A 12,570-nucleotide genomic window follows, 5' to 3' on the forward strand; every position below is an offset into this window, starting at 1 on the left:
TGGGCCTCTCTGACAACATGTCTCAGGTACTGGTAGCTTCCAAGAAGCCTTCCACCAGAAAGTCTTAAAGACTGAAGTGCAAGAGGTTTACATCTGGTGTGCATGTCATGGCTTGGATTTGTTTGCCTGCTCCACTCTGAAGTTGCTCGACTGTTTGTGGCACATTTCAGAAGCTGGCTTGAAGACCAACTCAGTCAGGGAACACCTAAGTGCCATCAGTGCTTACCACCAGGGAGTTAGCGGTACACCCATCTCAGTGCAGTTCGTAGTGGGGCAGATTATGCAGGGTTTGCTTCAGCTGAAGCTTCCCCTGCGGATTCCCGTTGTGTCATGGGACTTCAATGTTGACTTGACTTGGCTCATGCGTGATCCTTTCAAGCTCTGCGCTCCTGCGATCTGAGGTACCTGACCTGGAAAGTTCTTTTCCTGCCGGTCACTTCGGGTGCAGGGTTAGTGAGCTTCAGGCGTGGTGATGTATCCACCCCACACAAAATTCTTTCATGATAGGGTGGTCCTGCGTACTCACCCCAAGTACCCCAAGATTTTCAACTCAATTCGTCAATCATTCTGTCCACCTTCTTTCCGAGGCCTCATTCACACCAGGGCAAACGGGCTCTGCACAGTTTGGATTGCAAGAGGGTCTTAGCTTTCTATCTCTTTCAATAATAATAGATTGGGAGTTGCAGTGACCAAGCAAACTCTGTCAAATTGGCTGGCAGATTGTATTTTCTTCTGCTATGTGCAGGCGGGCCTTCAGCTTGGTTCCGGATCCCCGCTGAACGACCTCCTGCAGTCGATCTCCTGCCAGCGCCATTTTCCGTATGGAAAACGATTCGCGGCAGGAGATCGCTCCCGGACCCCCGCTGGACCCCCAGGAACTTTTGGCCAGCTTGGGGGGGCCTCCTGACCCCCACAAGACTTGCCAAAAGTCCAGCGGGGGTCCGGAACGACCTCCTGCGTCGAATCGTTTTGGCCTATGGCCGCCGCCATTTTGCGGCGGCCATTTTGCAAAATGGCGCCGGCTGAAGACTACACGATTTAGTGTGCCGGTTTCCTGCTCTCCCCCTTCCCCCGATTTAGCTACGGACTGCCGCTACGGAGGTAATTTAAGGCTATGGAGGTAATTTAAGCTACGGACCGCCGCTACGGACCCCCAGGTAATTTAAGGCATTTGGGGGGGGGGGTTCGGGAGGGTGGGGGATTTAATTTAAAGGGTCGGGGTGGGTTTTAGGGGGTTTTAGTGTGCCGGTTTTCCTGCCCTCCCCCTTCCCCCGATTTACGATTTTTTGACGATAAATCAGGGGAATTGGTATTGTATCGTTGCCCTAACGATTTTTGACGATTTAAAATATATCGGACGATATTTTAAATCGTCAAAAAACGATTCACATCCCTACTGAAGAGTCCTGTGCTGTAGCCTAGCAAACTATAGGGCTATAGTGTCAACCTCTGATGTTTGTTACAGGAGCTAAGGGATGTTCCTGCCAGTACTGACTGGGAACTAGCTAGGAGGATAAAGATCCCAAGGTCTAAGGGGACACCGACCTGCCTGGGGAAGCTCACAGTCAGAGAAACGTGAAGAGAAATGTGAAACTGAGTAGTGAATAGAAGACCCTGATGAGGAGCTGAAAAGAAAACTTTATCAAAAAAATTTGAACTTAGTTCTGTGAAGTATCGTGAATATAGTGAGAGACCATCAAAGGATTGTCTTTGTGTTCCTGGACTATTCTGTCATTTTCTCGTTAATTGCCTGGACTGTTTTGGGTTTGTTTGTTTTTTAAGAAATCCTTTTGGTTTGGGCTACTGATTTCGCTTCTCCCCTTGGGCTTTATAGCTTTGCTGACCTCCACAAGGCTGAATCCTGGTTCCGGGACTGCAGAAAGGACTTTTCCCACCCATACAGCTACTGATGGTGACCCCCAACAAAGAGGGGGTTACATGTATTTTCCCGCCTCTGACCTAACCCCATCCACTTTTTTTTTATGTAGGTGAGAGTATGAATGCCTTACTTTTACCTACATATGGGGGAGAGGGCAATATTTAAATCACATTTTTATGTGGTTTTCCATGTAAAAACATTTGAATATTGCCCCCATATACATTTTTGAAGTGTTCTGTTCTGTTTGGTTTACACTCTGGTCTATTTTGTTCAATTTCTGCTGGATAAGCTGCTCCATAATTAGGTGATGCAAAACAAGATACTGCACCATAAATTTATGAACTCTTTGCTGATTGACTGATTTATCTCTTTTGTAGGTGTATAATTTTTGTCTAGGAATTTGAATCTGAGTCGTTGCTTGGAGATTTCAATATACAATTGCATGACTTTCAGATGAACTCATCCTACCTCTGTTAAAGTGAATGAATATACAGCTGTATTTGATGTAGATAAACAGCTCTTAGAAAATGTTCATTTAATTAGTATTTGTCTTCTTTTTCTTTTTTTTTTTTTTTTTGCAGATGTGAAGAGTATGTCACCCAGTTGGATGAGATGCAAAGGCAGTTAGTGGCTGCAGAAGATGAGAAGAAGACCCTGAACTCTCTGCTGCGGATGGCAATCCAGCAAAAGCTTGCGCTCACCCAGAGATTGGAGGACCTGGAGTTTGACCATGAGCTGTCCCGTCGCAGCAAAGGCAAACTCAGCAAGAGCAAGACCGGCAGCCCTAAAGTAAGTGAGGAAGCATCTGTCATAGTGCCAGTCATAGACACTTCTCTCTTGCACAGCCAGGACCCAGAGCAGCCAAACTTACTGATCAGCAGTGGCACTCGGAGGAAAAAGTATGCCCGCACTGGTCTTTACAGTACAGACCAGTGGACAGCGTTCTATAATAGTTCATCTAATTGAACTGGGGATTACACATGCGTGCGCAGTGCCAGCTCGCTACAACTACATCATGCAGCAAATATGTGCCATTGACTTCAGTGGTGAAATTCTTAATTTCCTTAAACTGCTACAAATATTTGCAGGCTACAATAAATTGTCGATGGTTTTAAATAGTAGACACTGTATATTTTGATTGTAGATATTCAGAGACACACTTACACCTGATTCAAAATCAAAGACTTTATTCCTACTCGTCCCCCAGAATCTCAGTTCCCTTTATTCAATGGTATTGATATTTTTATTTATCTTAAAAGATTTCTAACCCTCTTTCCTGGCCTACCAGGTTGCCCAAGGAGGTGAAAAATAAAAGATGATAATTGCACAAAAGATAATAACTGCACAATATATTCTGTCAAGTATCTCAGTACATTATGGGCCTGATTCACTAAGGCTTCTCTCCAATTCTGTGTCTATGGGAGAAAAGCTAAATGAATCAGGTCCTATGTATGCTTTTATTGGCAGAAGGTTTTTTTTATTTGGCTTCTTATTTACCAAGAAGAAAATGAAGCTCCTTCACTTACTGGTGAATTTTCAAAAGAGTTACATGCATACATGTAACATACTGTCATAGCAGTTTTCAAAAGCGCTTAAAGTGCACTTACTTGGGTATATCCTATGGACAATACGATGGCATATATTGTAGCAATTTTCAAAGGCCCACTTACACAGGTAAAGTGCATTTATATGTGTAAAACCTAGATTTAAACATGTAAATGCTTTTGAAAATCAGAACCATAATAAGTAGGAGGCATCTCTCATTGGGCCTCATTTTCCAACGCTAGCGCACGCTTGCGCTAGCAGCGCAGTCTTGCGTTATCAGCGCAAGCGTGCGCTAGCGATATGGGGGCGGAGTCGGCCCCGGAAGAGGAGGAGTAGGGGCATCACCGGGGCCGAATCTACAAAGAAGGCGCGGACGGCGAAAAGGTAAGGAGCCTTTTCGCAGCCTATTTCGCGCCCACTAGCACCACCTTTCACGCAGGCGCTATTGGGTGCGAAACCGTGGTGGTGCGATCACTGCCGGCTAGCGCAGGACCGCCCCCCCCCCCCCCCCGTTTCGACCCCCCATTAGTGCAATTTTCTAAAGTATCGCAGGCCTGCGATACTTTAGAAAATGAGGCCCATTGTCAGAGAAGGCTCTCATTAGGATTATGGAACGCATAAAATAGTGAAGTTAAATCTGAGCTGTTCCATCTTTCAGGATCCTAAGGATTAAGGATTTGTACTTTTGCTCAAGAGACGTGAAACAAGTGAGTGTTTTGTCAGTTTTGCTCCAGCCCATTTTTCACAGACTTTCCATTTCACTGAGAAAATCCAAATAGAAATATAGCAATATCTAATGGTCCCTGCAATGCATTTTCTTTGAAATCCTACTGAATTATGCAGGGTTTCATGGAATTTCACAGCTGTTTGCAAGTTTGCACTCATTTTTCCCTATTATTGTCCATGATAAAAATTCCAGAACTTGAGAATTTTGCCCCGAAATTTCTCGCAAACTTCAATGTGCAGATTGACACATCTCTATTGAGCAAGCACTGCTTTGACAAGAAGAGAGATGACACATAAGGACTGTACACACTTACTATTAAATAAATAAAAATTGTGGCTAAATAAAAATCAAAAACACAAAGTGCATTTAAAAATGTATAGGTATTTTAGATTTTTACTTAAAGGTAGAACAGTTTGAGCCATAATTGTATGTATGATGGGGCAATTTTCAAATTATTTGCACTGGCAAAAAGCCCACATGTACTTTTTTTTTTTTACCCCATTTTTTTACTCACAAGAATTTTCAAAGCAAAGTTATATACGTACTTTGGCTCTGAAGCTTGCTGTGGTGCAAAGTACATGTGGCCACCTGCATCTGCTGGCTGTGCAGGGAGATTTTTGCTGGAAAAGTAGATTTGAGAATCCCATTGACGCGCACACTTTTCCTTTCTCTGATCTAAATATGCCCCTGGAAATGCTGTCTCTCGACGTAGCCAAACGTAGGGAGTCTTGTGAGCACCATGCAGACTTACATCCATAGGGGCAGATTTTAAAAGCTACACTTGCGGTGTACACGCAGCCGCGCGCAAGTTATAAAATCAGGGGTCGGCGTGCGCAATGGGGTGCACACTAGTGCACTTTGCGCGCACCGAGCACTCAGGGAGACCAGCTGGCTTTCCCTGTTCCCTTCCCTCCCCTCCCCACCTTTCCCTCCCTTCCCCTACCTGTCCCGCCCCCCAGCCTGAAACCCCCCCATACCTTTGTCTCTGAAGTTACGCCTGCCAGGGGCAGACATAACTTGTGCATACCAGCCCACTGCTGGCGCGCAATCGGCCAGCCCAGCGGCCTTGCAGAGGCCTCTGACTAAGCCCCCAGACCTCCCCTCCCCGCCCATATTTTCAAGCCCCGAGACTTACACACGTCCCGGGGCAATACGCGCACCACCGGGCCTTTTGAAAATAGGCCCGACGAGCGTAACCCCCCTACGCGCGTAAATCCTCCTGGATTTATATGCGTAGGGCTTTTAAAATCTGCCCCATAGTGAGGAAAGATGGGTTCTAGACAGCCGACTAACATGGATAAAATGCTTTGTACCCACTTAAATCGCTTTTTGAAATTTTTTTAAAATATATCACATCAAAATAAAGATCCACAAACAAGATGCAGGTGAAAAATGTTTACTACATTTCATACATTTGTGGCTAGCTTTCAATAGTTATACTAAATTAGGCACAAGTGTATTAAATTGGTCCTATAAAAAGGTATTGCCTATGGGGAATTTTTTAAAAGGGTTACGCGCATAAGTTATGGGGCGGATTTTAAGAGCCCTGCTCGCCTAAATCCGCCCAAATCCGGGCGGATTTAGGCGAGCAGGGCCCTGCGCGCCGGTGAGCTTATTTTACATAGGCCTACCAGCGCGCGCAGAGCCCCGGGACTCGCGTAAGTCCCGGGGTTTTCTGAGGGGGGCGTGTCGGGGGGCGGGCCCAAACCGCGCGGCATTTTCGGGGCGTGTCGGGAGCGTTCCGGAGGCGGGCCCGGGGGCGTGGTTATGGCCCGGGGCGGTCCAGGGGCATGGCCGCGCCCTCCGGACCCGCCCCCAGGTCGCGTCTCGTCGCGTCCCGGCGCGCTAGCGGCCCGCTGGCGTGCGGGGATTTACGCCTCCCAGAGGGAGGCGTAAATCCCCCGACAAAGGTAAGGAGGGGGTTTAGACAGGGTCGGGCGGGTGGGTTAGGTAGAGGAAGGGAGGGGAAGGTGAGGGGAGGGCGTTAGAGGATTCCCTCCGAGGCCGCTCCGATTTCGGAGCGGCCTCGGAGGGAACGGGGGTAGGCTGCGCGGCTCGGCGCGCGCCATCTATACAGAATCCATAGCCTTGCGTGCGCCGATCCAGGATTTTAGCGGATACGCGTGGCTACGCGCGTATCTACTAAAATCCCGCGTACTTTTGCTTGCGCCTGATGCGCCAGCAAAAGTACGCCTATTCGCGCGGTCTGAAAATCTACCCCTATGCGCGTAACCCTTTCAAAACCCCCCTGCGCATGCCGAGCCTATTTTGCATAGGCTCGGCGGTGCGTGCAAGCCCCAGGAGGCGCGTACTTCCCGTGGCTTTGCAAGGGGGGGCATGTCGGGGTGCGTGTCGGGGGGGCGGCGCGAAGTTCAGGGCATTCCGGGGAGCACGTTGGGGGCGTGGTGCCGGTCCGGGGGCATTTCTGGGGCATGGCCGAGGCCTCCGAAATTGCTCCCAGGCTGGGGAATCGCGCGGCGGTGGCCGATCGGCGCGCGCGAGTTAAGCCTGCCTGGAGCAGGCATAACTTTTACGATAAAGGTAGGGGGGGTGTAGATAGGGCTGGGGGGGGGGGGGTTAGGTAGGGGAAGGGAGGGGAAGGTGGGGGGAGGGAACGGGCAGCATGTGCAGGGCTCGGTGCGCGCAAGGTGCACAAATGTGCACCCCCTTGCGCGCGCCAACCCCGGATTTTATAAAATACGCGCGGCTACGCACGTATCTTATAAAATCCGGCGTACTTTTGTTTGCGCCTGGTGCGTGAACAAAAGTACCCCTATGTGTTTTTTATTTTTTGCAACTTTTTCTCTAGGTGTCTAAGTGGTCTAACAGAGCAACCGTGCTAATATTTTTTTTTTTTTTACTCAGAAACATCTGTAAGTTCAGTGATGTACTATCACAATACACAGCTGCATGAATCCCCCCTCTTTCCATGAAAGAGAGGTTGCAGAATCAAGGAGCATGGAGAAAGCTGGTTGGCTGAAACTTTTACTATTACTGTGTCTCAAACAATAGCTGTAATTTTTTTTACCTTTTTTAAAGAGCGAATACAACAGAGATAAGAATATGATTCTGGAATATAAACTGTCCTGTTCTACCAAATTTTTCATTCTTAATTAAAAGGGAATTTCATAAGTGTTATTAATATCCTAAATCAAAAGTGGTACACAAAAGCTCATGTGCCTGACAGATGTCTGTCCTGAACACAGAGTTTTGCTGTAGAGTTACCAGAATGGATTCTTTGGCATGGCATCAAAGTCCGACATTCTTCTCTGGTTAGATAATTTTTGAGATGTGCTCACTAAAGTAGTGTACTAATAAGAAATAACGTATAAAGCTCTTCTCATCTGCCCCATCAATATTTCCTTTCTGTTTTAGAAACTACCAATGACAGTGACTAAATTATGTTTCTATTTATGACAAAAGCAATTATGTGAATTTCTTAAAACTGAAGGAAAAATGTTGGTATGTGTTCAGGCCAGTTTCCTGTAGAATGTCTCTGATGCATCTTTTGTTTGGAGTTGTAATCCTTCAACTTTCCTCCACCCAACTTGGGGGGGTGAGGGGGTCTCAGTCTCCAACTGATTATTCAGTTCCTGGGAAGACAGGCAATGCTCAATATACACACATTATAAAACCAGCAAAAAAATACAGCAATATAGTAAACAAGCAGATTTTCAAACAAATGAAAAAATGCAAGAAATGTTTAAATATTGGATATTGTGCCCCGTCTTTTCCAATAACCCTTATTAATGATTCCTATCTGCAATCAAAGATAATAACCGTATTTGTATGTGATTGCTACAAAATTGTCTCTAGAATATTTTCACCTTTTCCTGGTTATCAGGACCAGTTGGAATTTCAGGAACTTATAAATATCAACTACAGAATTTAAGAAAATTCTACTTCCTTTCTAGAGACACTTTCACGAGCAATATCATCAATAACACCTTCCAAGCAAAGAGAAAAGTTGAGTGAAATGTGATGGGGTATTTATGATATAAATCATTAATTCCTGTTGTAAAGTTTTCCCATAGACACACATCCTTATTCATTCATGTTTCCATTTTGTCCATGCTATTTCATATCCCTTCTCTTAGATGTTTACGTGCCAAGAGCTGACACACATGCTGCACACATATTGTTAATGTAGCTGACTACTGTACATTGTCATAATCACACAAATTTGAACATAGTGCCATGACGTGATTACCACATTTTGTATGTCAAGTCATACCTTACAAATGCAGTGATTGAGTGCCACAAAATACAAAGCAAACAGGAAAAGAAAGCAGCAATAGAGCTATCTGTATGTTCAGGGCCATCTTAGAACTGTAGATTTTTGTAATATGTGTTCATTCTGTGGAGCTAGCAGCTGTGTAGCACTGGGCAATCTCAAGACCTGTCACCATGAGGCAAATTTTGTACAAATTCAGTAGTCATATAATGAAAATCAATAGATTACCAACAGGAGTCAATGAGGTAAAAAGAGTCGTCAAGGCAGTAGATCCCTGGTATGTTGGTGTTTCCATTTAAGAGTTGGTTTGTGATATCCAAGCTACAAATCTTGTTTTCAGTTTTGAAATCAAGAAATAATAAAGTTCTTTGATGGAGCAGTGCTTTGGACCCATTACTATGCAAGCTACTGGCTACCACTAGATTTTGTTGACTCTTTACACTGAAATGCAAAAAAGTACAAACAGAAAATGAAAGTTGAAAACCAGGCAGGAATTCCATAAACTGAACTACCAGAACTTTGCACCATTAGAAAACCAGTAATATCCCTCCCTGAATGAATGCAGCACAATAGCAGGGCAGAAGAAGGATGAATCCATGATCTTTTAGTCGTATGACAAATTCAAGAACCTCAGCCATTATGAACAAACCAGACTGCCACATCACAAAGCTGGACTTTACTACTACTGTTGCTACCTCATCAGCTTCTAAAATAAATGGCATCTAAGAAAGACAACTGGATTAATCAGGAGTCATTGAAGATGATTAAATATTACTGAAATGCGCTGCCTACACTGGACCTAGTCATGGTGTAGAAGCTGGATTTATCAGAACTGGAAATTTCAGTAAGAGATAGCATGAGGAATGGAAATGTTGTATTGCTGAAGGGAAAGAAGGGGGCACACATCTACAGGAAGTACACCATAGCTTTCCATCCTGTTTATCTATAAACCCTTCATTTTTCCCCTTTCAGTTTACTTTGCCCTCCCTGTTAAGTCAGAGTGTTCATTCCTGTTCTTTCCCCTTTATTTAACCCTGCCCTCCTTCTAAATGAAGTGTGCATATTAAACAAACCTCTGTATAAACCCCACACTATGTGATTGCTATCATGCTAGCAGCAGAGTTTTGCTGGGCATTCATGCTGCCTTTCAAAAATGATGGAATTGATTACATCAGGTGCAGCTTAGCTTCATTCTCCATAATCATATTATTCTTGCATATAGCCTGTAGTCTTTCCCATCCGTTTTATACATCAGCATTTCATTGTAATTCACAATTCCCCAAATCTTGTCTTCTAATCTAACTTCTGTATTTCTTAGTCTTTATGGCAGTGTGAAACCTAGCAAGTGTCACAAATATTCATAGCCTACCCCTAGAAAAATCAAACGTGGCATATTCTGTAGCAATATGCTCAGTATTTCATAGGACCTTCTTTTGAAAAGCTTGACCTTCTAATATAAGTTCCATTTGCTAAATTAGGTAGCATAACTGAACTGTTCAAATCAGTTATGCAATCTAAAGTTTCACATCAAATTTTAAGGAAAGAAATAAGACAATTCAGAAAGTTAATTATGTGAAAGGCTACAAAGAAGGGTCAATGAATACATTGTAGGCAGGGCTGATGCAAGAATATTTGGCAATCTAGGCAAAACCTCTGTTTTGTGCTCCCCTTCCATCCCCCAATTAACTTTCAGAACCATAGACCACCTCCTCCTCTGAGATTTGATAAATAAACTCATTTATAATGTAACCACTACCACCCCTCCCAGAACAATCTTATAAAAAAAACACATAATTAGACATAAGAAAGGCAATTTTCAAAATCCATTTGCATGGGTAAACACCATTTTACCCACGTAAAAGGTCTTTTTGAAAATTGCCCACTCTAAAAGTGCCTCATAGGAAAAGAGTAAAAGGGGGTAAACTCAGGAATAATCTTAGTAAATATTTATTTACAGAGATGGTAGTGGATGCATGGAATAGCATCCCCGTAGAGATGGTAGAGACAAGGACAGTATCTGAATTCAAGATACTATCCCTATTGCTCCCTCAGGGATCTCTGAGGGAGCGATAGGGATTGTAAAAGTGAATAGTCAAGACTAGATAGACAGTAAAGTATGGTCTTTTTCTGCCATCATATTTCTATGTTTCTAAAAGTACAGTTCAAAGGAGGAGTATTCTCATATTTTTCCTTTGAGAATTTGTTTAAAGCATTCAGGTAAAAGTATGTGTGATTTTGAATCAAAGCATACAGTTTTGAAAATTTCCTTTATCATTTTAAATGTTAAACTTTGTTATATGAGTTTCAGATATCATGTCACAGTGTCCAATAAATGCATCATCTGTGATTTTGGGGGGTAGACTGCAAAACTAGAAATTAAGAAAGATATAATTATTAAATTAAAAGACATCCAAACCACATTGGCTGAAGCTAGTTGCTGATATGTTTGGCTGATTGGGTTGAACTGGGGTGTTTCTTCTTATTTACATCCAAACCAAGCTATCACAGCATTACTATTCTTCCCAGCAGGAAAAAAGTAATATACTAATAGAACAATGGGCTGAAAATCAAGACCAGCACTTGCCCCACTGTTACTCCTGGTGATCTTGAATAAGTCACTTTATATCCCTTTACCGCTTAAATTGTAAGCTCTTTAGGGAAGATATTTATAATACCTGAATTCTAAAAATGCTGTAAGCCATCTTGAGTGTACCTTGGAAAGGCAAGCTAAAAATCAAAATGTAATATTACAATACACCTCCTGATGGGAAAACAGAATAAGCTGGAGAACACATTACAATTATAGTAATAAGTAAAGGGATGGGGGTGGGGATTTGACAAAAGCGGCAAAGACAGTAATACTTTACAATGCTAGGGGCCTTATATCAGATAATGGGTTAGAAAGCCAATGTTCTTAGGCATGCCTTTTGTGTTTGTTCTGCAGTGTGGATCATCTTAATTTAAAATGTTTTGTAATCTTGGGTACTTTTTAAATTCCTTTTATGACATATAGGACCTATGCAGTGCCGGCCTTTAGGTAGGGTGCACTAGAGGTGTCCTTGGCAGTACCAGCATCGCCCATTATATTGAAAAGCCAATTTTCGCCCAAGGTGCCAACTTTTGCTTTTTGCCCTAGAGCCAGCCCTGGTCCTATCCACTAAAGGTTACCGTATACTAAAAATAGCAGAGTTGCTTACCTGTAGCAGGGGTCCCTCTTTAGTCTCGTAATATAGAATTATGAAAAAAATAAAATAAACATAGGAGAAAACCCAACTCCGCAGGGTGGTGGCCTCCAATCAGAGGGTCCACCATCGAGGGTACAGGTCGCTGGCTTTGGCTCCTTCGCAGCCAGTCAAAATCCTGTAGCAGGATTCTGCTGAGGTGCTGGCTGAATCCTAGAGATATGTGGCTGTCTGGGGCGGGCCTTTGGTCCAGCCCGCTGAGACCGTATCCTACCCGCCGGAGGGTAATACTTCCTCGGGCTGTAGAAAGGGTGTCTGGGCCCCTGACGCGAGGATCTCTTACCTGAGGACTGTGATCCAAGGTACTGGCTGGAAGATGCTGAAGGGTTTCATGGTGATCTTTCAACTGTGCCACTGTCTCCTTAATTTTGTCTCCAAAGAGATTTTCCCCAGTTTAAGGCAAATCCGCTATACGGTCTTCCACCTCTGGTCAGAGGTCAGAGGCATGTAGCCAAGCCATTTGGCACACACTGATGCCAGCGGTGGCTACTGTCACCGCCGTCTCAAAGACCTTATAAGCAGACCGAACCTTGTGCTTGTCACATTTGAAACCCTGCTGAACAACCTTCAGGAAGTTGTTGAGGGAGAAGGTCCACTAAGTCCTGAACCTGCTTCCAGAGGTTACTGGAATACTGACTCATATATAGTTGGTAGCAGGCAATACAAGCTGCTAACATGGATCCTTGGAAGACTTTCCTCCCTAGAGCATCCAGGGCCCTTTGCTCACGGCCTGGGGGTGTGGAGGCATGAGTGCAGGACCGCTTTGCCTTTTTGAGGGCTGATTCCACTACCTCGGACTGGTGCGGAAGCTGGTACCACTCAAACCTCATGGTTGGCTGCACCAGGTACATTGACCGGCAGGACCGAGATAGGGTGGTCCCAGAGCTGGACAAACAGTTCTTTAAATATGTCATGGACAGGAACTGCAACCACTTCCTTCGGT

At 44.3% G+C, this 12,570-nt stretch overlaps 1 protein-coding gene across 1 annotated transcript in view; it reads left to right on the top strand.

Moving 5' to 3' along the window:
* Nucleotides 1-12,570, top strand: part of BICD1 (BICD cargo adaptor 1) — a 396,445-nt gene that overhangs the window by 363,612 nt on the left and 20,263 nt on the right. The window contains exon 7 of the mRNA XM_029597485.1: nt 2,461-2,778. Coding sequence (XP_029453345.1) covers nt 2,461-2,778 — 318 coding nt within the window. The remainder of the gene's footprint in view (nt 1-2,460; nt 2,779-12,570) is intronic.

This window comes from Rhinatrema bivittatum, chromosome 4 (genome assembly GCF_901001135.1).
Source record: "Rhinatrema bivittatum chromosome 4, aRhiBiv1.1, whole genome shotgun sequence".
In the NCBI taxonomy this organism is placed as follows: Eukaryota; Metazoa; Chordata; class Amphibia; order Gymnophiona; family Rhinatrematidae; genus Rhinatrema; species Rhinatrema bivittatum.